General features: G+C 33.3%; 1 protein-coding gene and 1 long non-coding RNA gene across 2 annotated transcripts in view; one reads left to right on the forward strand and one right to left on the reverse strand.

Moving 5' to 3' along the window:
- LOC134272255 (receptor-type tyrosine-protein phosphatase alpha-like) overlaps positions 1–9,454 on the forward strand; it is a 76,435-nt gene extending 66,981 nt beyond the window's left edge. The window contains exons 12-22 of the mRNA XM_062754504.1: positions 809–937; positions 1,517–1,662; positions 2,205–2,340; positions 4,292–4,417; positions 4,642–4,735; positions 5,526–5,599; positions 5,772–5,906; positions 6,065–6,190; positions 6,650–6,798; positions 7,357–7,492; positions 8,860–9,454. Coding sequence (XP_062610488.1) covers positions 809–937; positions 1,517–1,662; positions 2,205–2,340; positions 4,292–4,417; positions 4,642–4,735; positions 5,526–5,599; positions 5,772–5,906; positions 6,065–6,190; positions 6,650–6,798; positions 7,357–7,492; positions 8,860–8,931 — 1,323 coding nt within the window. The 3' untranslated portion in view covers positions 8,932–9,454. The remainder of the gene's footprint in view (positions 1–808; positions 938–1,516; positions 1,663–2,204; positions 2,341–4,291; positions 4,418–4,641; positions 4,736–5,525; positions 5,600–5,771; positions 5,907–6,064; positions 6,191–6,649; positions 6,799–7,356; positions 7,493–8,859) is intronic.
- Positions 9,455–17,431: 7,977 nt separating this feature from the next.
- LOC134272253 (uncharacterized) lies at positions 17,432–19,461 on the reverse strand. The gene is made up of 4 exons (XR_009993155.1): positions 19,355–19,461; positions 18,955–19,021; positions 18,589–18,640; positions 17,432–18,125 (listed from the first exon to the last, which is right to left on the reverse strand). It is a non-coding gene; the product is annotated as an uncharacterized LOC134272253 (long non-coding RNA).
- Between the last annotated feature and the right edge of the window lie 6,114 nt (positions 19,462–25,575).

The following is a 25,575-nucleotide window of genomic DNA, read 5'->3' on the forward strand; positions in this document are numbered from 1 at the left end:
TTCTCTTGATCGAGTCCCCAGGTAGTACAAAACATACGGATCGACAGACTGCCATTGTAGTAGCAAAAGACGCTGTCACTGTCGACCTTCGATATGAGATTCTCTGTTAGTTGAATGAAGGTGAGAATACTGTCCGTAACTTGCTAATAAATCTTCAGAAAATCGCATGAGTGTGCCACATTGGTTCCTTAACTGGTTATAAACACTCACGTAGGTAAATCAGTACAATTCTAAATTTACGTGGGGCTTATCCAACTTTATTTTTAGCAAACATGAAACGTGACGCTGTTTTAGACTCCTTGACGTTATAATCCGTGTGCCGTAGGGCGTTACAGTACATAACATAAAATATCTCAATTTTTTTATTTATGCATATATCTATTTGAAATTTGCTATATATATTCATATTATATGTACTAAAGAGTAGTGAAAATTTCAGAACGCAGTGATGATTATTTTTCAAACTAGACAACTTGTCCACGATTTTACGGGACAACCCTCGTACAAGGAAATATATCAGAGAATCTATCATTTTTGAAAAGAAATAATGTTGGCTTTGACAACATGATGAAGAAAGTGCACTACTGGTTCTTAGTGCTGAGGCCTTATAGGATTTTTAATTCATTTGAATCCTATATAATTTCAAATTAATTTTGCTGAATCATTCACCATAAACACCTTAATGAATACATATAATTTCTAAAATGTCAATATCAATTTTTAATAATTTGATAAGCTTTTAAGCGAAAAATATATTTATTTCTCTTTAAGATAATGATTGATATTCAGTTATAATTATATAATTTAGGTGAAATGTCATCAATACTGGCCAGACAAAGGACAAGAGCTGGATGTCAATCCCTTTGCAGTAACCTTGGTGGAAGAGAAGCAGTACGCTTATTTCGTCGAAAGAAGAATGACACTGCGTAACAAGAAAGTCTGTGTGATAATTTAATTTCTTAGGGGTGATGTTGTTTAATTGTTGTTTTACGTCCCTCTCAAGAGTTTTTCAGTCAAAAAAAAGAGACGCCATACTCGGTGATGAAGGGTTGTAAATTTATACCTTTAAACAGTATTCATGTCTATTGTGTATATTGAGGGACCTTCTTTGTGTTTAAAAATACGCCAAAGTACGGGACGTCGGTTTAAACGATCTTATCCAAAAGCCATTCTATACGTCCCGCAGTTAATTCGAACCAGGAACCTGCGCCGTAAAGAACAGCTCCTTATTCCTGGATTCTAGAGCAGAACCTCTAACAAATTCTCCAAGCAGATGACTGGTGGGGATGGGGGGTTAATTTTAGTTGATTTCATGGTATTAAAAGAGTCATGAATTCATGTTCTTCTCCAAATTTGAAAGCTCATACAATTATCAAGTCAAACGCTACTTCAACTTCCAAATAAAAAAATCCTAATGATCCAAAAATTATTTTTTCTCAAACTATGAAAATTTGACCCCATGAAAATATGCATTTAACAGCACATCGAAATTATGCTGAAATTTATCTATAACTAGGTCGCAGGGTCAAGGACGATCGTCCAGTATCACTACACAAGATGGCCAGATCACGGAACTCCCAATCCTCTGAACTTGATCGTCTTCCACCGTCACTTTAGACACAAATCCAGATCTACCCAACACCCGATTATTGTTCACTGCAGGTACATGTAATCACAACATTTAATGTATTGTTTTGGAAAGGATCTCAATGTTTTCACCAATTGATCATTTCCTTAATGAAAGATTCACAAAGAGATGAATACCGTATTGAAAAAAAAAAAACACAATAAAGATACAGGTAGAGAATATCTATTACCAAGTATGAATTGCCATGTTTAATGCTATAAGAATGAACAATATGTGTTTTAAAACAGAATCAAGATAATCAAGAAATCGAGGACCTCAGTGTTTTGGACTGCAAATTAGAACCCAAATATTGGCTTTTTACCTTTGTCAAAATCAAAATGATTTCTTTCCAAATTCAACCTGACTTACTTGATATAATTTTCCCAACTTTCCAAGCATTTACATGTAAAATGATTGGGTTTTGTTTGTATTTTTTGATAATTATTACAAATAATATAAATCCTCTTTTTTATAAAAATATTGAAATAATTTTTTTTTAAGGCCTAAGGCTCTTATCTTTTAATGCTTTCCAAAAGCATAATTAATGCAGTATTTGCATATTTGTAATTTATTCTAGTGCTGGAATTGGAAGAACAGGGACATTTATTGCCCTTGACGTTCTGTGTAGATATGGCAAGGACAAGGGCAAGGTCAATGTCATAGAGTATGTCAAGGCCATGCGTAGAGACAGGATGACAATGATACAGAATGTGGTATGTTACATACACTGCAATTTATGAGTTTTTAGCTCACCTGAGCCGAAGGTTCAAGTGGGCTTTTCTGATCACATTTTGTCCGTCGTCCGTCTGTCTGTAAACTTTCCACATATTCGACTTCTTCTCAAGAACCAATGGGCCAAATTTAACCAAACTTGATACCATGTATCCTTGGGTAAAGGGAAGTTTAAACTGTTAAAATGAAGGGCCAATTCCCCTTACAATGGGATATAATGAAGAAAAGACAAAAATAGGGTGGGGTCACTAAAAATCTTCTTCTCAAGAATAACTGGGCCAGGAAAGCTGAAACTTATGTGGGAGCATCCTTGGGTAGTGTAGTTATTAAATTGCTAAAATCATGACTCCCGGGGTAGGGCGGGGCCACAATAGGGAATCCAAGTTTTGCATAGAAATATTTAGAACAAATCTTTAAAAATCTTCTTCTCAAGAACCACTGGGCCAGGAAAGCTGAAACTTATGTTCGGAGCAACCTTTGGTAGTATAGATATTAAATTGTTAAAATCATGACTCTTGGGGGGTAGGACGGGGCTACAATAGGGAATCCAAGTTTTACATAGAAATATATAGAACAAATCTTTAAAAATCTTCTTCTCAAGAACCACTGGGCCAGGAAAGCCGAAACATATGTGGGAGCATCCTTTGGTAGTGTAGATATTTTAAAAATTCTTAAAATCATGATCCCCGGGAGTAGGGCGGGGACACAATAAAGAATCCAAGTTTTACATAGAAATATATAGATCAAATCTTTAAAAATCTTCTTCTCAAGAACCACTAAGCCAGGAAAGCTGAAACTTTTGTTGGAGCATCCTTGGGTAGTGTAGTTATTAAATTGCTAAAATCATGACTCCCGGGGTAGGGCGGGGCCACAATAGGGAATCCAAGTTTTGCATAGAAATATATAGAACAAATCTTTAAAAATCTTCTTCTCAAGAACCACTGGGCCAGGAAAGCTGAAACTTATGTTCGGAGGAACCTTTGGTAGTATAGATATTAAATTGTTAAAATCATGACTCTTGGGGGGTAGGACGGGGCCACAATAGGGAATCCAAGTTTTACATAGAAATATATAGAACAAATCTTTAAATATAAACTGATCAATAACCACTGGGCCAGGAAAGCCGAAACATATGTGGGAGCATCCTTTGGTAGTGTAGATATTAAATTCTTAAAATCATGACCCCCGGGAGTAGGGCGGGGACACAAAAAAGAATCCAAGTTTTACATAGAAATATATAGATCAAATCTTTAAAAATCTTCTTCTCAAGAACCACTAAGCCAGGAAAGCTGAAACTTTTGTTGGAGCATCCTTGGGTAGTATAGATATTAAATTGCTAAATTATGACCCCCGGGGTAGGGCGGGGCCACAATAGGGAATCCAAGTTTTACATAGAAATATTTAGAACAAATCTTTAAAAATCTTCTTCTCAAGAACCATTGGGCCAGGAAAGCTAAAACTTATGTGGAAGCATCCTCTGGTAGTGTAAATTCTAACGTTTTAAAATAAAAAAAAAGGGAAGGGGTTGTTTGACATGATAAGTATAGCAAGAGGGTGAATCTTGTAAATATTTGCATCACCCAAGTTTCTCAGGTGAGCGATATGGCCCATGAGCCTCTTGTTTCTGTTTACTGCGACTTTTAATTGACACACAATATATCTGCGACTTTTAATTGACACACAATATATCTTCACCATTCAGTTAACTGAAAGATGACTGAAAGTCTACAGAAATGTCTACTAGAGTGATTGTGTTAATTAGACTTCTCAGTGACCAATCAGTTAACCAAGTAGTGTGCAATCATCCCTTGAAAGGAAAAAAAAGTTATTCCGAGAAAGAATCCTATTCATTTTAAAAGACATGATCATAAAATGTAACACTTCTGTTAACTGAAAAAGCTATTATACATTTTAAAAACAAATTTATTTTAGGACCAGTATGTGTTTCTGTACCATGCCCTGTACGAGTTCTTCAGAAGGAAAGTACATTATATAAAGAGAGACGAATTCCTCAGTCAATATGGTGATATGAACAAAATGCTTACAAACGAATTCAACGTAAGCAGCAATATTGTACATAACATTTATATATGTTTTGTTTGTGGCCAGTTTATATAATTACTAGTATGTAAAGTTTTGAAAGAAAATTGACCATGTATTCCGTCCATTGTAAAAATTAATAAAAAATACACTCATCAAATGATAATTTTTATAAAATACAAATGAAATTGTTTGTACAATACTGAAACAAAACGAATTTGAAAACTAAACTTTTTTTCCAGGAACTGGTAAGCTTAAAACCAAAATATGATGCCAGCGAGTTCAAGAGTGGAAAGAAGTTTTCGGAACTGAACTTTACCAAATCAGTTTTACCAGGTACTTGAAATTACCTCTTGACTTCTACATATTTAAAGAACTATATGAGGTATATGGATATATTTGCTCCCACAAAAGTAAATTTTGAAAACTTTCTGAAATGTGCTGAATTCAATAAATTGTATGAGAAATATAAATTAAGAGAAAATATTATAGTGTCAAAGCAGTGTATTCACAAATTTTGTTTTTAAGACGTCACAAACTTGTCCGATTTTTTTTTATCCTTTTTCAAAAAGAGGACAAAATGGACAAAATTTCAACAAGTTTAGCTTTAAAATTTACAGAGCGCAAGTTTGTTCAGGAACAATATTGACATATTTCATTGATATTATCATTCTACACATTATATCAAAATATTGACCCTGAAAACATGTGTACTCGGTGACTTTTACTCAAAATATCGACGACATATGTACATTTTTCTGTAAAATTCATACAAAACTGAAATTTACGTCATGTTTGTGACGTCATTACGTACATATGGCGTCATTACTTATGAAAATATTCAGTGCTTTGAAGTCAGCATATACTCCCCTTTTTAAGAACTTAATTAAATATATCTCCATCAAAGTTTGATTTGGGGGGCAAATATTGGTTATTACCGAGTAAACTTTTTAAAACATTTTTTTGGGGGGAGGATGAGGGTGTGGTTGAAATTAATAGTATTTTTGTGCAAAAATATTATGCAATGTATTACAAAGACACTGCGTTTTCATTGCATTTTGTTTTTTAATCAAAGTAAACAAATTTTGTCACTCACGTTCTCATAACAATTTTCAATCAATTTCAGTTGAGCAACATCTAGTCTATTTGACGTCCCATGTTCAAGGCCGACAGTGTTATTATAATGCAGTGAATGTTTGTGTATGTATAAAAATTGTTTGAATCTTAAATATTTGTCATCAAAATGATACAATTCTATGAGTTACATATTTATCATGTGATAAAATACTCGATTTTTGCACAACTTTTAAGTGTTGTAGTAGAAGTAACCATTTCCAATACATGTATATAGTCTGAAATTCTTCACGTACAGTCGTTCACCCGAGCTGATGAATTTTTATCTGCTCAATTTCCTGTTTCTGGAGCAGCCATAGATCTTGTTCGTCTTCTAACTGATCAGGAATCAGCATTTCTTATTTCATTGAACCCTTTGTCAGAGCTTAAAGAGGTAATGACAACACAATCTAATGATCATCATTGGATTTTCTTTGAAAGTAGACAGTTATTTGCATTTTCATTTGCTGTTATTTCTTCTTTATTGTTATAGATAAATCTGCATACAATCTAAATATAGTATTTATATTCTAAACTTTGTATTTTCTCAAGCTACAAAGCTGGGTTGATGGAAAAGACAATCCACTAAAACTGAATCCTTATGTTGTCACTAAGGGTTCACAAGAAGTATTTTCCGGGAAGATAAGAAAGACAAATCTTAAAATATCGACAAAGGAAGTCAGTTTTGTTTATTTATTTATTTATTTATTCACTTTTTGTAAATGAAAACACAATTTTAGTTATTATGATTAATATTTTAAAATCTTTTTCATTAAAGTTTCAAAAAGATATTAAAAAAAATACCTGCAAAGGCAAAGTGCATTTCATATATTTTTGTTAAATTCTTTATAATGAATTTAAATTAAGTAAGTTTCATTGTATATTGTATTGTTTGTATATGGTATATTATAACTGTCTAATCCAAAACCTGTGTAATCCGTCACACTGTGAATTCCGACTTAAAATTTCATTTCCAATTTACAGTTATCCCTAAAATTGTACAAAGCCTAATCTGACACCTTGTCAATTCTGACATAAACTTCATCCTCCAGTTCATGTCGGATTAGACAAAATTCACAGTATAATAAAGAAGTATGTTATTCTTAAATTTGCATCTTGTTTTCATACTGGGAAAAGGAAACCCATCATGTTGAGATATTTGAATGCCTGAATTGGAGTTCTAAGGATACGCTTCCAACCGATACTTCTGTTTTGACAACCCTCATAAAGCAGTTCAGTCTGGATCGCAAAGCTAACATTAATGGACCTGTAACGGTCATATCCAAGTATGCACTCAATTTTATTTTTCAAGCTACATCTTTTCCTTTTGTTTGAATAGTAATATTGTACTTTGAATAAGGGGGAGAGATGTGTTTTTCAAGGAATAAATTTTATTTTCAGAACTTAATCAGTAGTACAAGTACTTGTATAGATACTGTCAAATATTTTTTTTTTCAAATAAACAGTACTTAATATGTAACTATTTCAATTTGCAAAAAGATAGTGTACTGATATAAGAAAAGTGACTTATACATGCATATTCACTTCAATAGATTAACTTGTCATTTTACTTCAGTCTCTAAATATTACGCTAATATTAAGATAAGGGTTAGAGTCAGTTTGGTGGGTGAAACAGTTTTAATTTGCATTTTGATTACGTTGTTTCATATGAAGTATAAAGAATACTTTAAAACGCAATACATGTAATCGGAATGTATGGAGCTTTTTTTTTCCACAATCCCTATAATTGATAGAAAACCACTATTCCAACAGTTTTCTTTAAAAACTTTAACAACATATTTAAAGAAATATTCTTAAACATGGTCTATATTTTCTCTAAAAAGGGACGGTGCTACCTGTTGTGGAGTGTTTATTGCAGTGTATAACGCCATAGAACAACTACAACAAGACGACGAGGTGGACATATTTACTATAGTACAGCAGATACAGTGTAGAAGACCGGAAATGATATCAACAAAGGTATATTTTAATGTATTTTTTACGATAATAACTTGTATGCAAAAATTTAATATGACTTTAGATTTATAACTTATATTAAGTCTTGAAGTATTTTGAGAGTTTTATTCTTCTTTTATTGTTTATATAAAACACATCGTGTAAACATGTCTTCTAACACAGTCATAAAAAATATATACTGCAATATACCGTAAATCTTGAGCTTTTTACATTAAAAATAACCTTATTAAATACAAATATGCTCGTTATATGTATTGATCAGTTAAAAAGAATATACAATAACAAAATCATGTTCCTGTTTTACTGCTAAAATTACGTTGATTAATATTGTAGCGAAGGTCAATGGAAAGCCCCGCAAATTAGCTATAAAAACCGACAGCAAAAATTTCCAGATTTACGTGTTTATACTGCAAAAGACGACACATCGATAAAAAATTTCCATTCTAAAAAACATGCATTTGAATGTTGATTTGATACTGTTTCTGATCTGATAATTTTTTGATGACGTGTCTGATTTTTGAATACTAAGAGTGTGTATGCCAACTTTGACAGTTTACGATAATCGTGGTAGAATTCTACATAAAATGTACCAGGAACTGGTCTATTCTTTTACATATATACAGGAAGTTTATGAGTTTAAAGTAAAGTAAATCATTCATGACAATCTGCATGCTTTTATTGCTAAAGTTTGAAAAAAAAACTACATAACTGTGTATACTAAATGGATATGATGTTATTTATTAGCCACCAATTTTTTATATTCTACCAATCTATCAATTTACCCAGTTAAATACACAATATAGTTTTTAAACAATTAAGATATAATGTATATGTATAACTGTGCAATATAATTTAAAACGCAATAATTTGAATGTTTGGTGCTCTTTTCTACATTTCCTACAATTGATAGAAAACAACTATTCAAACAATTTTCATTAAAAATTTTAACAACATATTTAAAGAAATATTCGTACACATGGTCTTTGTAAACATGGTCTTTGTTAGATTCAAGTTTATTTAAATCAAGGGATAGGGTGGGGCCAAAATGCTGTGGAGTGTTTTACATAGGAATATATAGGAAAAATCTTTAAAAATATATCTTCTCAAGTACCACTGATACAGTGTAGAAGACTCATGATGGAATCATCCAAAGGTATATTTCAGTGTACTTTGTTCATAAATATGAAGTCCCCAGGGGTATTTGAGGCCAAAATTTTCTTCTTCTTTGTTTGTATAAAATACAATGTGTAAAACAAGTCTTCTAACACAGCCATTAAAATATAAACATTGCAATATATAATATAAGATACAAAGAAATCCAAATGGAAAAAGTCAAAGACAGATATTTGATTTCAGTTACTGTTTTTCAGGATGAGTATGAATTTTGCTTCAAAGCCGTGTCTGATTTTCTGAATACTGAGAGTGTGTATGCCAACACATGACAGATTTATCCATGATGATATAGTGTATTTTGAAACAGTGATGCTGACAATTTTCCTAACCAGTATATGTATGATAGCACGGTCAATATTAGATGTAAATATTAATCAAAACTTTCAATGTAATGATAAATTAGTTTTTTATGCTTATGAAAATGTATTGTTTTTAAAACATGTGGTTTATGGAACGCAAATTTGAGCTTGACGCATTTTTTTTATATATATGTAAAACACTTTTATCCTGGCCCAAAGGCTCAGGTGAGCTCTTCTGAAAAAAATTCCGTCGTCCTGCATCATGTTACATGTTTTTGTCGTGTGTTAATATTCTTTTTAATTTATTTTCTTTAGAACAACGGGTTCAAAGTCAATAATTATTTTTTCTTGGCAAAGGGGATTCCATATTTGTTTTAATGAGGATCAACAAGGTTATTCAAGAATCAAAAATAAATAAACACCGACGGATGATTTTTTTTCTATATTTAAAATTTTTAACCCGACCCAAATGACCTGTTGAGCTTTTCCAAAAGAGAGAGAGAGAGAGAGAGAGAGAGAGAGGTTGACATCTCTCCTTCATTTTTTATCTTTCGTTCACATTTTTGGATATCTCTGGACAATTGGACTAAATTCAGCAAACTTAAATAAATCTAATACATGTACTTTGGCAAGTAAATGAAAGCAATCACATATATATGGCATAATTCATTGTAACAATGTATATAAGTTTTTAATAAACAGTCATCACATTAATAAAAATAGTTAATTTTATAGGTGTATTTATTGTTTATGAACAGTAGTCACTTTGGTTAGGCTAGAGCTAGGAATAAATAATTTTTTAACACATTGTGTGTACAAGAAAAAAAACCCTCCTGAACACCATATTCATGTAATCATATAAATCATAGAGAAACTTTATGATATGATTAATATGCAAGTTCATTTATGTTATATTTCCTTAGACTACAATAAAAGTTTAGATTGGCTTGTAAATGAATAGGAATAAAGTTTAAATCTTTCTGAGATCACATTATTGTAGTTACTTTATGACTATATGGTGAGCAATGTGGTCCATAGCCCTTTGTTCACATTTTTGAGCCTAATAATGTTTTTTTTAAATATTTATCTTAAATTAGCTTATCATCCCCTGAAAATAAATATATTCTTATCCACTTTTCTCCTGCAAGGCTGTTTACCAAAGAATAAAGTCATTGAATTTCGGTTTTGAAAATGAACAAATTATATTTACATGTATTCTTAATGTGTAACATTTATTGTTTTTTTTAATTACAATGATATCGAAAGCTTATACTGGGTCTGCAAAGAAGTTATCATTTTTATGATATTTTTCTTCAGTTTGTTGTCATCTTTTCTTTTATTTTCAGAACAATTAAGAGTAAAATGTATTTTCTTGTTCATTTTACTGTGATCAATATACATGTACATTAATTTTCATTAAATGTCTAAAGTGTTTCTTCTATTAAATTAACATACGAAAGAATGTCAAAATATCATTTAAGAATTTATCATGAGATTTCTTTTCAAAATGATGCTGCAGATGAACTCATTTTAGCAGATCTATACTTAAGATAATTTACTGCAAGCCATTGTCATTTAATTTATAAACCATAATTATATAAACTCTACCTTTTACAAAAATTTCACAGGGTCTACAAGTGGCGAACATTTGCCATATAATTTGAAACCTCTAAAGCCAGATTTTCTTCATACAACTGATTTGATTGTATATTGCATTTCAGAATAAGAAATAAACACAATCAAGTCTTAAAAAGGAAAAAAAGACTTCATTAAATATCAAAAAAATATCAATATTAGTTTATATTTATTAATTTTACGCCGCCTTTTAGAAATGTTGCTAGAAAATGATGGTTTGTAAAATACATGAAAAGTATTCAAAATTAAGCAATAAAATAATATGTTGAGAATAGGTGAAACTAATTAAAATTATGTTCATTGGTTATTTCTAACAATTAAAAAGATCTTGGTCGTGATCAATGAAGTGTCTAGTCCTAGGAGTTATCTCGCTTGCTATTTTTTTTTCTTTATTCACTTATTAAATGTAAAAAGAATTGTATACAGCTCAACAAACTTTTTAAGCTCACATGGTTTTTTGCACAAATTAAGGTCACATTGTTATAATGTAATATTGTGTATTGAGACATCACAATACATTTTAAAAGTATTTGTTTTACATTATTTGAGTTTTATTTTAATCACTAAAACATGATTCAAATAAATCAATTGGTAGAATTTTGATATATTCTTGGCTGAAAAATAACAACTATTTCCATTTGATTTTTTGTGGTTTCTTGCCAATTGCAGCTGTCTTTTTATCCATTCTTTTGAAAGCAGTGGCTCTTTGCAGAAACATAGACACAGGCACAGTACAGCTACTGTAACTTGTGTTTTCTGTACATTCTGACTCTTAAGCGCAAGATGATAATAATATTTTTTCATCAGTTTGACTGATTTGTATGTTAATAAGGTGGCATTTTTCAGAGTCACCTTCTAAAATCTAGAATCATGAAAGATTCATCCCACAGCAAAATTTTATCCTTTCAAACCGTAAATGCAGAAGAAGTTTCCTTTTCATAGAAAAAATTACTATTTGAAAAAATAAACAATACTTTATTATCCTACCCTGTAGTATGGTTTCTTTCTGCAATTTATCCCTTTTCGGTGCTCCATTTCGACAAAATCCAGATGAGTATGGTAAGTGAGCAAAGAATTTAAAAAAAAATACTCACCTTTAAGAAGAAAATGTAAAATTTTCAACCACATTGTATCAAAGAAAGCACGTTTTATATTATTTGTAAATATCCTATGGTAGAGGCCTATGGTAGAAACATCGTACCATTCATTAATAAATTCCCCTCTAAAACATCCACTTTGGAAACTTCAGATAATAAATTTAAAGGACATTTATACTTGACATTATATATGTAATATAACGTAGGGCCATGTCATCGTTCTCAGGTTCGAAAATAATATTTTTTATTACAAAAATGTGACCTTAATTTGTGCGAAAAACCATGTGAGCTTAAAACGTTTGTTGAGCTGTATATTCTTTATTGAAGAGTAAAATTTTCCAAGAAAAATCTTTCTGTTACTCATTAACTCAAAGATTTTCCTCTTTTGTATATGAATATTATCTGAAATAAAATTATAAACGTGCATTTATTACTTTTATCTAGTCAACGAGAGCAACCTTGAAAAAAATGTTTTGTCTAATTGATGTATAGAAGAGTTTGCAGAATTTACGGTTCATTGTTAAAGATAACTTTGATCCCACTTCTAATTATTACCGTCAATATGTTAAGACATCCCTGCTCAGTAAAGAAAAAGGGTTTGAGATATTCACTAATTACTGCCAGAATTGTAGGATATCCCTGCTCGATCATTACTGCCAGAATGTTGGGATATCCCAGCTCATTTCTGCCAGAGTTTGAGATCATACCTTTTCTTGACTGACATAGTATATATGGACGTTGCTATTAAAGCCTGCAAAGGTACAAGGATATGTCTGCTCTTTACTGTCAAAAAAACTTATTTCAGTCAAAGTCAGCAGAAATCTCTGTGCTATGCTGTCATTGTACATAAATCTTCTATGAGTGTGCATCTTACAAATAATTGTATTAGTTTAATGATTCCCCCTATTGAACAATCCCCGTTTGTATGAAAATTCCTGCTAATTACCGGCAGACTTTGCAGAAATCCCTGCTCATGATTTTAAAGAGTCTGTGCAGTGAAACCTATTATGAAAGTCAGATAAATTGGGCATCCGTCCTTAGTACTGCCAGAATGAACAGAGAAACTTTTTGTAATGCTTCTTGAGTAATATTGACAAGGTGAACCTCTTTGTATATTACTGTCAGGTTGTTTACTTTTCCCTGCGCAGTACCTCCAAATAATGTGAACATCCGTATCTGACTGTGCGACACTAGCAGTGATGTTTCATTACACATTTAGTTCCAAACTATATCATTTGAAATATTTATAGACAATATAGATTGGAGAATTTACCATTTTAAGAAAAATTTTGCAACCATGACATCAGAAAGTAATAACTCAACATTGTAAGTGTACCTTAAACTTTGTATTATTATTTGAGCTTTGTTTTAAATAGATTTCGAGAAATAACGAGTTTTGATCTGAGAATTCTTAACCCGGAGATAGAAAATATTCACGATTTGTATATTTAAATATTTTCTTAGGATACAGATAGATGACTCTATACTATCTTTTTTTCTTATTTCAACACCAATAATAGGGTAAACTAAAGGTTATCCGATGCTTAGGTTCTAAAAATCAGGCATTGAGTAACTGAAAATGCTCACAAAGACGTATCTAAACTCTCAAATTAAAATGTATTTACCCACGGTGTTTCTCTAAACTTTATCTTTCAATTTAATCATATTATATAGGGAAAATCAGTAAATCTCAAATAATATTTCAGGAAATGCGATTTGAACAACCTACTGCATATTTTTTTTTATTTGATAATTGATCAAGAAATACATTTTGGGAATAAAAATCATTGGTATGTAGGCTTTTTAAGACAATTGCATGAGTTTGACACTTATTTAGTACTTTACTTTCTCCTATTTACTTCCATTGTTTCATATTGCAAAGAAAACACCGTAAATCACTTCTTATTTCAAAGCATGCTTATAAACATTGGTAAGTAAGGCTAAATTAAAAGAAATTTGATTTTTTTTTTAAATATGCAAGGTTAACTTAATTTTATGAGGTACAAATGTCAAATTTTTTAATACTGTTTTTCAAACCTTTAATGAACATTGAATCATACATAGAGGCATAAAATGAAAATTGTTGCATGAAAAAATTTCAATTTTAAGCTTTATTTTAAGACTTTTTAAAGTAAATTATAAATTAAAGAGTTATCCTTCCTGGCTGAGGGTCGCATATCCTTAAGTACACACTCGGAATAAATTGTTCTATAATTAGTTTTTTTTAAATTTATAGTTATCATTTCTGATTTAATAAACATAATTGAGTCAAAAACATAGTTTGTTTTTTTTGTTGCAAACCTGTTAAAACATATGTAATATTTGCGAAATGTTATATTACTTTACACTGAATTGGATGAAGATGAGGAAATGAATTTGAAGTACATAGTTCTTAAAATAAAGGAGAAAAGCCAGGATGAACAGGAAACATAAGAAAGTAGGTTGTCAATTTGGAGGGAGGGGAATGTCTCTCATTGTTACCGTGAAGGATGAGTACTACAGTAAAGATTAGGACGGAAGTGAATGCTGGAGAACGGAAGTTTACTTGTTATTATCTAAATACCGATCACTGATATAGCACGTAGCACTTTAAAATAAGTAATTGTTTTTTAGTTCATCTAAGCTGAAGGCTCAAGTAAGCGTTTCTGATCGCGTCTGTCTTCCGTCCGTGTCTATTCGTCTATGAAGTTTTTACTTTTTCGACTTCTCTCAAAGTTTTAGGAAAAAATGACAAAAATGTTAAAGCTTTAAAGGGATCAGCGATCATGGCTTGTTATTCTCTTGGAGTTCTCACGATAAATCCAAGCTAGTTTATTTAATTTAAAACAAAGGTTGAAATTTACCACTTGTGTGACGTGCTTAAAAAAAAACAACAACCGTTTATCACGATTTTTTTATTATCTTGATAAAAACATTAGGGTTTCCCTAATGCCTAAAAGTGGTACTTAAATAAAGTATTCTGAATTAAATAAGGAATTTAACATTTCCTTGCTGTATTTAATAATTTTACACAGGATTCATGATTAACAGTAATTAAGAGTAATTAATTTAAAAAGTAGCTTATTAATTAGAGCCAGTGTTTCAAAGCAGAAAGTCATAAATGCTACATTGAGGAAGTTCTTATTTATTCAAGCATCATGAAGAAATTATATTACGAATCTTTGAATGATTCATCACAGAAAGACCTACATTTTAATGCAGCAAAGCATATTTGTTCTGTTTTAAGGAAGTTAATATTTCGTCCAACCTTATGCAGAAAAAAAACAGGCATCTCTGAATGATTCATCATAGACGCACATAGAAATAGAAGTGTTTCCGTCGTCTCAAAATCCATATGCCGACACGTGTCGTCTAGTGTTCACTAGCAGTAATTTTTTATATACATTTTGTATGTAAGCAAACAAAAGACGTGTGCCAAATTTTGGTACTATGCATTTGGGTACCGCCCATATGTCACGTGATGAGAATCAAATTCTTGTAAAATTTTTCTTCAATGATTGGAAGTTGGTGCCGGCTAAGGATAATTAAATGAAATATATTTTTTATGAACAGATTTTTTAAAAAAAATACTTTTTTTCTTTGAGATTTGATTGTGTATGTTATTGTGTTATTTCTTATCTAAATTATATTTTGTTGTTGGATGAGACCGTGTAAACCAAGGTCCCATGTCGCAGTAGCTTTTACCACAAAAAAGATCCCTTACTGCCCAATGGCCCTGAGTGCCGAGTATAACACAAAATTTGTAGCTATCCACCGGCAACTGGTAGTGTCTCCAAATGAGTGAAAAATCCCCGAGAAGGGACGTAAAACAACTAATATCAATCAGTCCTGTTGTTTGTCAAAGTTCAAAACAAGTAGTTTTGTTTTATTTAAACAAAAAAATGATACCATGACTAAAGAAGTGGGAAGTAATGGGTTAAAAGGTGCTTATCCCCCCTCCCCTCGGCTACACACATAATTCAGAATACCCTTTAATTTTAAGTTTATGAAGCAAAGAAGGGCTATACAATGTATAACTTTAACTTACACCAGTTTTCTATAAAACAAATCCATAGTTTTTTGTTCTATGCTTTTTTTTCGTTATAGATTTATCTAAATTATTATTCTGCAAAATTGCACCATTTCATATTTTCTCTTCAAGTGTCAGTCATATTAAATGAAAAAAAAATAAATTTCTAATCGTACTCATGTCATTGAAATTATATTTCTCTTAAAAATTCTATAATTGTTAACTTATCTTGTTTTTATATTTATGTTTTCCTGGAAAATAAACTTAATTATTAATCAGAAAATCAAGGACATAAATCGTACAATAGATCATTTAGTCGTAACAGAGTTTAAAGTGGCTATATATGTGTTGTAAATAGTGAGGCCACGCTCCTACTAGCACTAGGTAGTGGGTTAACCCTTTAGCTCAGTCGGTAGAGCGTTGGATTTTAAATCTAAGGGTTGTAGGTTCGAGCCACAGTGTGGACACCCCCAAGCTAATCGGTCATAGGACTTGAAACTTCAGCTTGAAATTGAGCCTACATGCATCTCCTCATTAAGGAAACTCAATAGAAATAGAAAACATTTAGTCCTAACTTTGAAAAGAAGAAGTGTGGTTTGATTTAAATATTTATTTCTAACATTTAGCATAAAGAAAGAAAGATAAAGAACGTTCTGCATCAAACAAAAAGATTAAAAGTTCACTCAGTTTCAAAAGATGATTGTGTCGTTACAGTGTAGCATTCTCACTGCCAACTTTCCAAATTATTTAAAGCGCATCTAATGAGGTTGGGGGAACATTTTTGATAGCATTGACGTCGGTGCTACTACGACCTACATCAATCAGAAATGCACGAAAAGTGATTGTTCTTTAGTTGTTTAAGGTCTCTCTCTCTCCAATTTTTCAATGATGTGGATCACAACCAAATTTCTCGGTGTATTTTGTCCTATATTTGGGCCATTGAGCAGAAAGGGGTCTTTTCGTGCCAGCAGCAAGTGCGACACGGAACCTATCGTCCGCAAGACCAGTCTCCACGTCCATCAGTGGGATTCGAGCCCGCGGCGTAAGGATCAACTCCTTACTTCGCGTCTCTAGAGCAGACTCCCTGACCAAGCAGCAAGTGCAACACGGAACCTATCATCCGAAGGACCATTCTCCACTTCCCACAGTTGGAATCGAATCCGCGACTTCAGGATCAATGCCTTACTTCGCGACTCTAGAGTAGACTCCCTACCCAGATAGCAAGCTTACGTTGGCCCAATGTTGGGCCACCGTTGTAAGTTACGTTGGTCCAATGTCGGAAAATGATATTGGGCCAATGTAATTTTGCTCATCGGCGCAACGTTGCGCCGACATGTTGGCGCAACGTTGGCCCAATGTCATAGAACGATAATTCTGACGTTGGTCCAACGTTGGGCCACTGTTGTCAGTTATGTTGGCCCAACGTCGGACCAACGTCAGAATTATCGTTCTATGACATTGGGCCAACGTTGCGCCGACATGTCGGCGCAACGTTGCGCCGATGAGCAAAATTACATTGGCCCAATATCATTTTCCGACATTGGACCAACGTCGGAAAATGTATATTGGGCCAATGTAATTTTGCTCATCGTTGCAACATTGCACTGACATGTTGGCGCTACGTTGTCCCAATGTTATACAATGATAATTCTGATGTTGGCCCAATGTAGGCCCAACGTATTTGTGCATCTCCATGTAGGCCTTACGTTGGCCCAATTTCAAACAATGATAATTCTTATGGTGGCCCAACATATCTGTGCACAAGGATATTTAGAAATCTATGGAATTCCATTGAAATCTAAGAAATTCCAGGAAGATACAATGAAAACTGAATTCAATTCAATTAATGTTCAATTTATCATAGATCAAATCTATATTTTCAAAATTAAAAAAAATTGTTTCTTTCACAATGTGTTTTCAAACAAATATTACATATACACTTATAGATGTACAATGTAAGCATATTTTTTTCTAAGTATTCTCACTGATCAACATTTCTTTGTAATAAAACAAACTATTTCTTTTTTTAAAATATGACATTTGACTTAATAACATTGGGAGAGGTCATTGAAACCTCAACGGGGTATACTGTTACAATGAACTTCCAGTTGCCCATGAACATTTACCGTACAAAGTTAATGACTAGACTAGAGTGACAAACACATGTATTAAGACAAAATATCCACTACAACTATATTAATAAAAAGATCCCATAAAATCAACACAGTCACGCTATTTTCCCCGAATATGCCAAAGATCCTAATTTATAAGTTAGATCCGAAATTTCTCAAGTGTCTGCTTGAATCACTTCCTCACTGATATCCCATGAAATTCACAAATGAATTCACTTTAGTTTAAGTAGGAAGGCTCAGAAAGTTCGATGTTGATTGTTCCCGTAGACACTTACTTTTCTGGCACAATTTCTGAAAGAAAAAATGACCATCAGGATGTATTATCATCGATTATCTATCGCATTTATATATTATAAACATATAAATATATAACAAATAATAAAGTAAGGCTCTACAAGAGTACAAGACTGTTATGACAATTGGTTATAATACTTCAACCTGACAGTTCAGTATACATTTAGTGTAGAATAGAAATTCACTATCTTGCAGTGTCTTTTTTTGGTTCTTAGGATTAATTTCGATAAATGTAAAAATTTGAGAAGTTTACAGATGACAGACGAAAACTAGACACTGATGAGAAAACTCGCTTTGTTTAACTTTGGACTTAAAATGGCTCAAGTGAGCTAAAGGAAAAGGTTAGGGCTAGAGCTAAAGCTCTATGCCTGACTTACATTGAATAAGATATAAGATACATGTATTTCAATTCATGTGATTTTATAGCTCTAATCAGAAAATTTAAGAAATCTTAGAATACCTTTGTGTTAATTTCCATACTGCATTTGTCCTTCTTGTGAGCATTCAGATTCCTGTAAATAATGCATGTATAATTGTGCATCATAGAATATGTCAAAATGATATAGCTATTCTTAATAATTTATGCATAAGTATTTAATATAAAATAATTAATATGCATAGCTGTGCTAATTTATAGCATGTTTAGATTACCTGTCAGAATCCATTGTTATGTATTTTTAGGATAAGGAAATTAAGAATATAAACCTCTTGTTTACTTGGTACATAGAAGTCTGCAATATTTTTATAGTTCTATGCTAAAAGATACAAGTTAATAAAAACAATATTAGGTTATTTGTGTTAAATGAAAATTTGAGCTGGTTCTCACCATTTATACAAGCTGACTATTCGCCGGCGCTATGGGAATCGTCTCAGGCACAGTCCACTGCATGCAACTATTAAATAATCAAAATAAGTGCTGAAAATGATCTTGAACATGCATTTAAAAATAAATATATTTTATTACATTGTAAAACATACTCTGTAAATGTTGACGAGAGGAACACTAAAATTCCTGAATCGATCCCAAACGAGGAAATTCGGGTTGAAATCCATCCTTATGAGAGATGTTTAGAAGTGCTAAATTATTATAATAAAATTGAAATAGCGCTTGCTAAAACGATTTCACTGCAAGGCGTTTTATGTGTAGTGTCCTGACTAAGGAACAGTAGCAAAAGCAATTATTCATTCAAGGACAAATGTTAAAATATTTTGTACATTGTACCTACCGCAGTACCGGGGCGTAAAATGTCTTCATCTCTGTCAAAACAGAAATTCCATCCAAAGCTAGTAATGATTCTCCTTTTCGCGACACTCTCTTCCGAACTTTCCTTCTGTACAACATCAACATGGCCGCGTGTAACCCACCAAAAATTTAAATTTCGGCGCGGTGTGTTGTTTAAATTAATTGCTTATCGAGCCCGACTCCGAGCCCGACGTAATTGTACTATTAGTCGACAGTTTTAGAGAAAAATCTAAGTTATATTCCATAGTTTTGAAAATCTACGTAAAGGTTAAATAACTAGAAATGAATAAATAAACAAAGAAATAAGAAATAAAATAAATAAATATTTTTTTAAACGTTTCAACATAAGTTTACATAGCAACATTGGTTCAACAATGTCGGCCCAACATTACAAAGATGTCCATACTTCAACATTAAAAATAACAATGTTCAGGCACGTAGCAACGGGGGGGGGCTGGGTCTATAGTGAAATCAAGGAAAAATAGCAAAACAATTGGAAGTGAAAGGAAGTTGGCCTTGAAAAAAGTTGGCCACCACCACCCCCATCCTTTTGCTTGTCAACTTTTTCAGGTAAGTAAAAAAAATTCTATGGTTACCCCCCACCCCCCACTTTTGAGAACGATGCTACGTGCCTGATGTTGGCCCGACGTTGGAACAATGTCAGAGCACCAACTGTTGTAATTACGATGTCGGACCGATGTTGGTACAATGTCAATGCACCAACTGTTGTAATTACAATGTCGGACCGATGTTGGAACAATGTCAATACCCCGACTGTTGTAATGACAATGTCGGACCGATATTGGCCCAATATCGTTCTGCCAACCGCGATATGTAGCCGATCTACCAACCACATGCCAACATCGGCCCAACGTCAGCTTGCTATCTGGGTAATCACTGCGAATGCCTGTCATCCGAAGGACAAGTCTCCACATTCCAACCCGCGACGTAAGGATCAACTCCTTACTTCGCGACTCTATAGCAGACTCCCTAACCACTGCCAGTGCTTGGAAAATGCTTCAAATGTACATATATACATGTATACCATTACACTAGCTTACTGCTGGATCTGACTTACATTTTCCGGATAAATAGATTAGTCCATACCTGAGTAACTACATACCCTATCAGATCAAAATTGTATAAAGGCTGTATCTTGAAGTGTACACTATTACAGTGTATCTCACATTTGTTTCTTTTTATTTGGGGCGGTGGGGGGGGGGGGGGTTAATTTGATGCTTTTTGTTTTTGTCTTTTTGTCTTTTGGGGGGGGGGGGAATTTAGTAAGTTATTTTCTACAGTTAAGAAGAAAAAATAAAATTTTAAAAAATGGTATGTTTTTATCACAGACGATATCTGAGATAATTTTTGTTTGTTTTATATTTTGGGGAAATATAAATAATTGCCAAAATGCAAATAAAATCATCACAAAAAACACGGAACAACGGTAGATACATGTGATAAAGGACGTTCCTTATCTTAAAACAAGATTGTTGAGACATGCTCTATATTCTCTGATAACATATGTGTATTGAATCATAGTCCAACCGGATGTTTTTAGACAAAAAAAAAGAATCAGCATGCAATCTATTATATTGCATAATTGCATTATTCCTTCTTTCCATTTTAAATTTCTGTCATTTTATTTAAAAAAAAATTAACCGTGCTCATGTCAAGGAAATTTTAATTAAAAAAAAAGCTATAACTATTAACTTATCTCTTGTTTCTATTTCTGTCGTTCTGGGAAATAATTTCTTTATCAAAAATCAGTCCTGAAAAAATAAAATAAAAATTATTTATACTTTTTAAAATATTGAATTATATACAAAGTGCAGTTATGGTGGTCGCTGCACCTAAATAACGTCATATGATTGATGAAAGCCGTCATACACTTTTGAAAACGCTTCCCCTTATGCTACGTTTACACTATGTTCCCGACAGCCACGGCAGCCCCGTTTGCCCGAAACGTAGTGCGCCGTGAGATTTTGGTTATTTTCCCCTCTATATCCAAGTCTTGACAAGTTCTTTTGCGGTCTTCTACGGAATCCGTGATGGACCGTAGGAAGAAGTTGCCGTGGAGTGCCGGAGGCTCTACGGCGCACTACGGTTCTGCCACGTATGCCAGCACGTTCCCCCCAGGCCTCTTACGTTCTGATAGGTCCCCTCTCGTTTCTCGCGTTCTTATGAAGTTCTTATACGTTTCTCAAGTTCTGTCAAGTCTTTCTACGTATGAAACATGGACGCCGGGAAACTATGGATCACGTTTGTACCAGAGAAGGTCTCCTAACCAGAAACAATCATTGTATCATGACCCTTCGAAGATAAAACATCATGAATTCCCAAGATGAAGATTTTATTTTCGCGTGTTTGCTGGGTGCACACCTAAAATCACTTCGTCAAAATGAAGAGAACCAGCCGCAGTTACAGAGAGGGAAGGCAGGAGTGCAGCAACTAGGAATGAGACGAATAAGATGGATGATAAGGCGGAGATCCATATGGATCTATAATGAAACTTCTCTGCAGTGCCCGGCTTTTATATGCTTCCTCTCAGACCGCGTGCGCCGTGTCAGACCGTAGTAGAACGCAACGCAATGGGACGATAAACCGTAACATGCCGGGACGAACCGCGATTGAACGCGAGGAAACGGCTACCATACACCCTAGTTTGCCGTGAGGACCGTGATGAAACGTGGCAGAACGTGATAAAACGGACAACAACCGTGAACTTGCCGTGACAGAACGCGGACTAAACTCAGCAAAACGTCTCAAAACGTGAATGGACCGTGAGATGAATGGAAATATACATTCTCCCGTCCCACTGCGGACTGCCTCCAAGTTCTGTTACGGTCTATTACTTGCTGTCGCGTTTTGTTGCGTTTATTCCGTTTTACTACGACCTACTAAGTTTCACATCTGCAACGTGGCCGCCGTGGCAAATTTTTTGACAGTTTAAAAATCTGGCACGGCATCCACGGCAATTGCGATGAGTTACGTTTGCCCATCCCGTTGCCCCAAGTTTTCTCACGCCCGTCCCGTTTTTGCCACGGTGGCCTGAAACGTGATTGCCGTGGCTGCCGGGAACATAGTGTAAACGTAGCATTAGTTTTATTAAATTTTTTTTTGAGATTCACGAACACATTCACTTATATTTCTCTTTTAAAAAGATTTATTGGCACCCATCGCATGTACACTTTCTCTATATAAAATTTAGTTCCCTCTCAAAATTCTTTGAACAGTACCATAAGATCAACATTTAAGTTTCACATGTCGCTCTAACCGTCTAACCGCCTCTCATTTTGGACAACGTCAGACACCATTGAACGTTTCCGCCCGACCTCCAATCTTTCGCTCTTTCTGTCCTCTAGCAGCTGATAACTCAATGACCCATGACCCGCTTAAAATTACTGAGACCATCTATAATCAAGTCTCTTACTTACATTCCCCCCGCTTTTTGTCTGATTTATCATCGACACTGTTTCTACGGGCGATGTTTCCATTTTGAAGCAAAAGTGAAAAACGCATTGCAGACCGTTTTAGCGGTTTTCTCCATTTCCTTTGTTCAGTACCGCAGATGAAAACAACAATGTTGATGATCATAAAACAATAATGTCATTTTATTTTCAATTTAAGACTAGTAAACGTCGTTAAAATTTGTCTTTTAAAACATTGGGCTATTAAACGCTTTATTATATGCTTTTTAATGTGTTTGTCTTTTTTTTATTTTAGCAATTTACATTCTAAAACTTGACGTTTAGTTGTGACGCGGCGGCACCCTTAATGTTTGGTATTTTAAACGTCTATAAAATTAATTTGAGTAAACATTAGTAAATGAAATTTTCAAATTTGATTAGATTTATTTCTATGCATCTTTTGGTATATTATATTTTACAATATGACGCCAAATATTAAAGATATTGACACAGTGACATTACTTTTGGATCAACCCTCGTAAGTCGAACAATCGATCATTAGGTACTTGAAACCTAAACTTGAGCTTGCATTGAGCATGCATGTATCTCCTTAACATTTAGATAACATCAATTGAAAGCAATTAATTCAAATTATGAAATTAATGTATAAGGGTTGATTTAAATATATATTTAAAAAGTTTTTTATGAAGCAAAGAGAGAAAATAACGTAAAGCACCTAACTGATAGTAAAATAGGTAATCAGATTTCAAAAGGTCCAAAGAAATGAACATGAACAATTTAGCTTTCTCACTGTTATCCAGGCAAGTAGCGTCGTATTTTGAAAGTGGGGGGAGGGGGGGCGGCAATAAGAGATAAGAGATTTTATTTTTTACTAACCTGTTAAGGTTGACAAAAAAACCCCTCAAAACTGCTATTTCTTCGGGAGGGGGGGGGGTACTGGTCAACTTCATTCTCACTTTTAATTTTTGGTATACAATACTAAATTTCCTTATATCACTATAATGTGGTAAGAAAGTAAGAAGTAGGGGCAAACCCACCTTTCAATGGACATTTTCAATAGTAAAGGCAATGTTGGGAAAAAAGGGGGGGAGCCCCCCTCTGTTGCTACGTTTAAAGAGAGTCCACATAACTCATGTTAGGGGAGATTGTGTGATACCATTGGTGTTGGTATCTTTGACAACATCGGCATGCAAGATTGTTTAAAAACTTCTACGTGTTTGTCGTTTTCAAATTAGAATTGCAAGATGGAAGAGTTAAGCGATGTGTTCATTTTACAAGTACCAGTCAAGGTATCATATGCTGCTGCAATTTAATCTTAGGAATGACATTTAGAGAGCAGGTCTTATTTCCAAGAAATTATAAGCCCTACGTTGACCTACATGTACCATGCATGGATGATACGCCTAAGGATGGTGACTAACACTACAAAGCTTACTTTGAATGATTGATTTGACCTTTATATTCAGAGTCAGTGACCATTGGATTAGCCCGTTCCCGAGTAAATCCATGTCAGATAATTGATGCATCTTCGTGTGCACATTTATATCATATATATTTAGTTTTATGGGTGTTGGGGATTAAGCAAAAAAGCGTATTTGATCAGTTTGGAATTGCGTGAATTATTTTTCGATGAAAAAACATCAGAAGTGGTAATATTTTCTATAACACACTGCATGTTTTATTATTCTTCTTTCTTAAAATGATCGCAAAAAATGCAAAAATACATCATCAAAAAAAAAAAAAAATTAAGAAAAGATATATAAAGGGTATATTATTTGTATGATAAGCATGAATTACATACAAGTAGATATATAATTAAGATCTTTACATTTTTTAAGAAGCAACATTATTGGTTTTGATTATGTTTCCTCCTTAACTCTATTTCAAGGGACGTGTAAAGTATTACCAGGCACAATAAAATAACACGTCACAAATTCCCTACGTGTCTTAAGTTATAAATAACAAAAGACAAAGTAAAAAATGAAATCTACCTGGTGCAAGTTTTCTTTAAGACATATTTTTGTGGACAAGGTAGATATAATTATTAGATGTACATCTTATTTATAATGCTTATCACTGGAGTCAGTAACCAGTATTAGCAATGGGGAAGTATATACTTCTGTAAAATAAGATGAATCATCCCCAGACTAAGTACATTCACGTTAAATGGTTTTCCCGTCCTTTAATTGTTTACGCTTAAAAGGAATGTCTACAGTGATGTTTAAATCCTATGTTTACCTTTTTAAGTAGGTCACTTGATAGTCGGGTGTTGCTAAAACGCGGAACGGAAAACGGAACGGAAAGCGGAACGGAACGGAAAACGGAAAATTTTTGTCAAACAAATAACATAGATTCGATATAAATCACATAAAAAAGCAATTTTCTTGTTGTAAAAATCATTTCAGATAAAAATTTATTGTAAACTATTATATATTCATGAGTCATACACAACTTCCGTGGAAAAAATGGTACTGAAAGAAATTCGACCCCCCCTCCCCCCCCCCCCACACACACACGAAATAGGATTTTCGTGTTTGGGCAAAGGACATATCCCCCTTTTTTTTTGGTTTGTCAAATTTGTTGTATGTTGGAAAATTTTTACTGACCCCCCCCCCCCTTCTTTCAATTTGTTTCCAATGTTAATGTCTGTAAAGAAAAAAATAACTATTTATGATAATTCAGATTATGCACGCGCAGTGTCGAATTCGCGAATCATGAAAGGGGGAGTGGCAGTTTCGGGTCTATGTAGGGGCCTACAGTCACATTAAAAAAT

This window comes from Saccostrea cucullata, unplaced genomic scaffold (genome assembly GCF_032062105.1).
Source record: "Saccostrea cucullata isolate Sc308-1 unplaced genomic scaffold, CSIRO_AGI_Scuc_v1 ctg1353, whole genome shotgun sequence".
Classification (NCBI taxonomy): domain Eukaryota; kingdom Metazoa; phylum Mollusca; class Bivalvia; order Ostreida; family Ostreidae; genus Saccostrea; species Saccostrea cuccullata.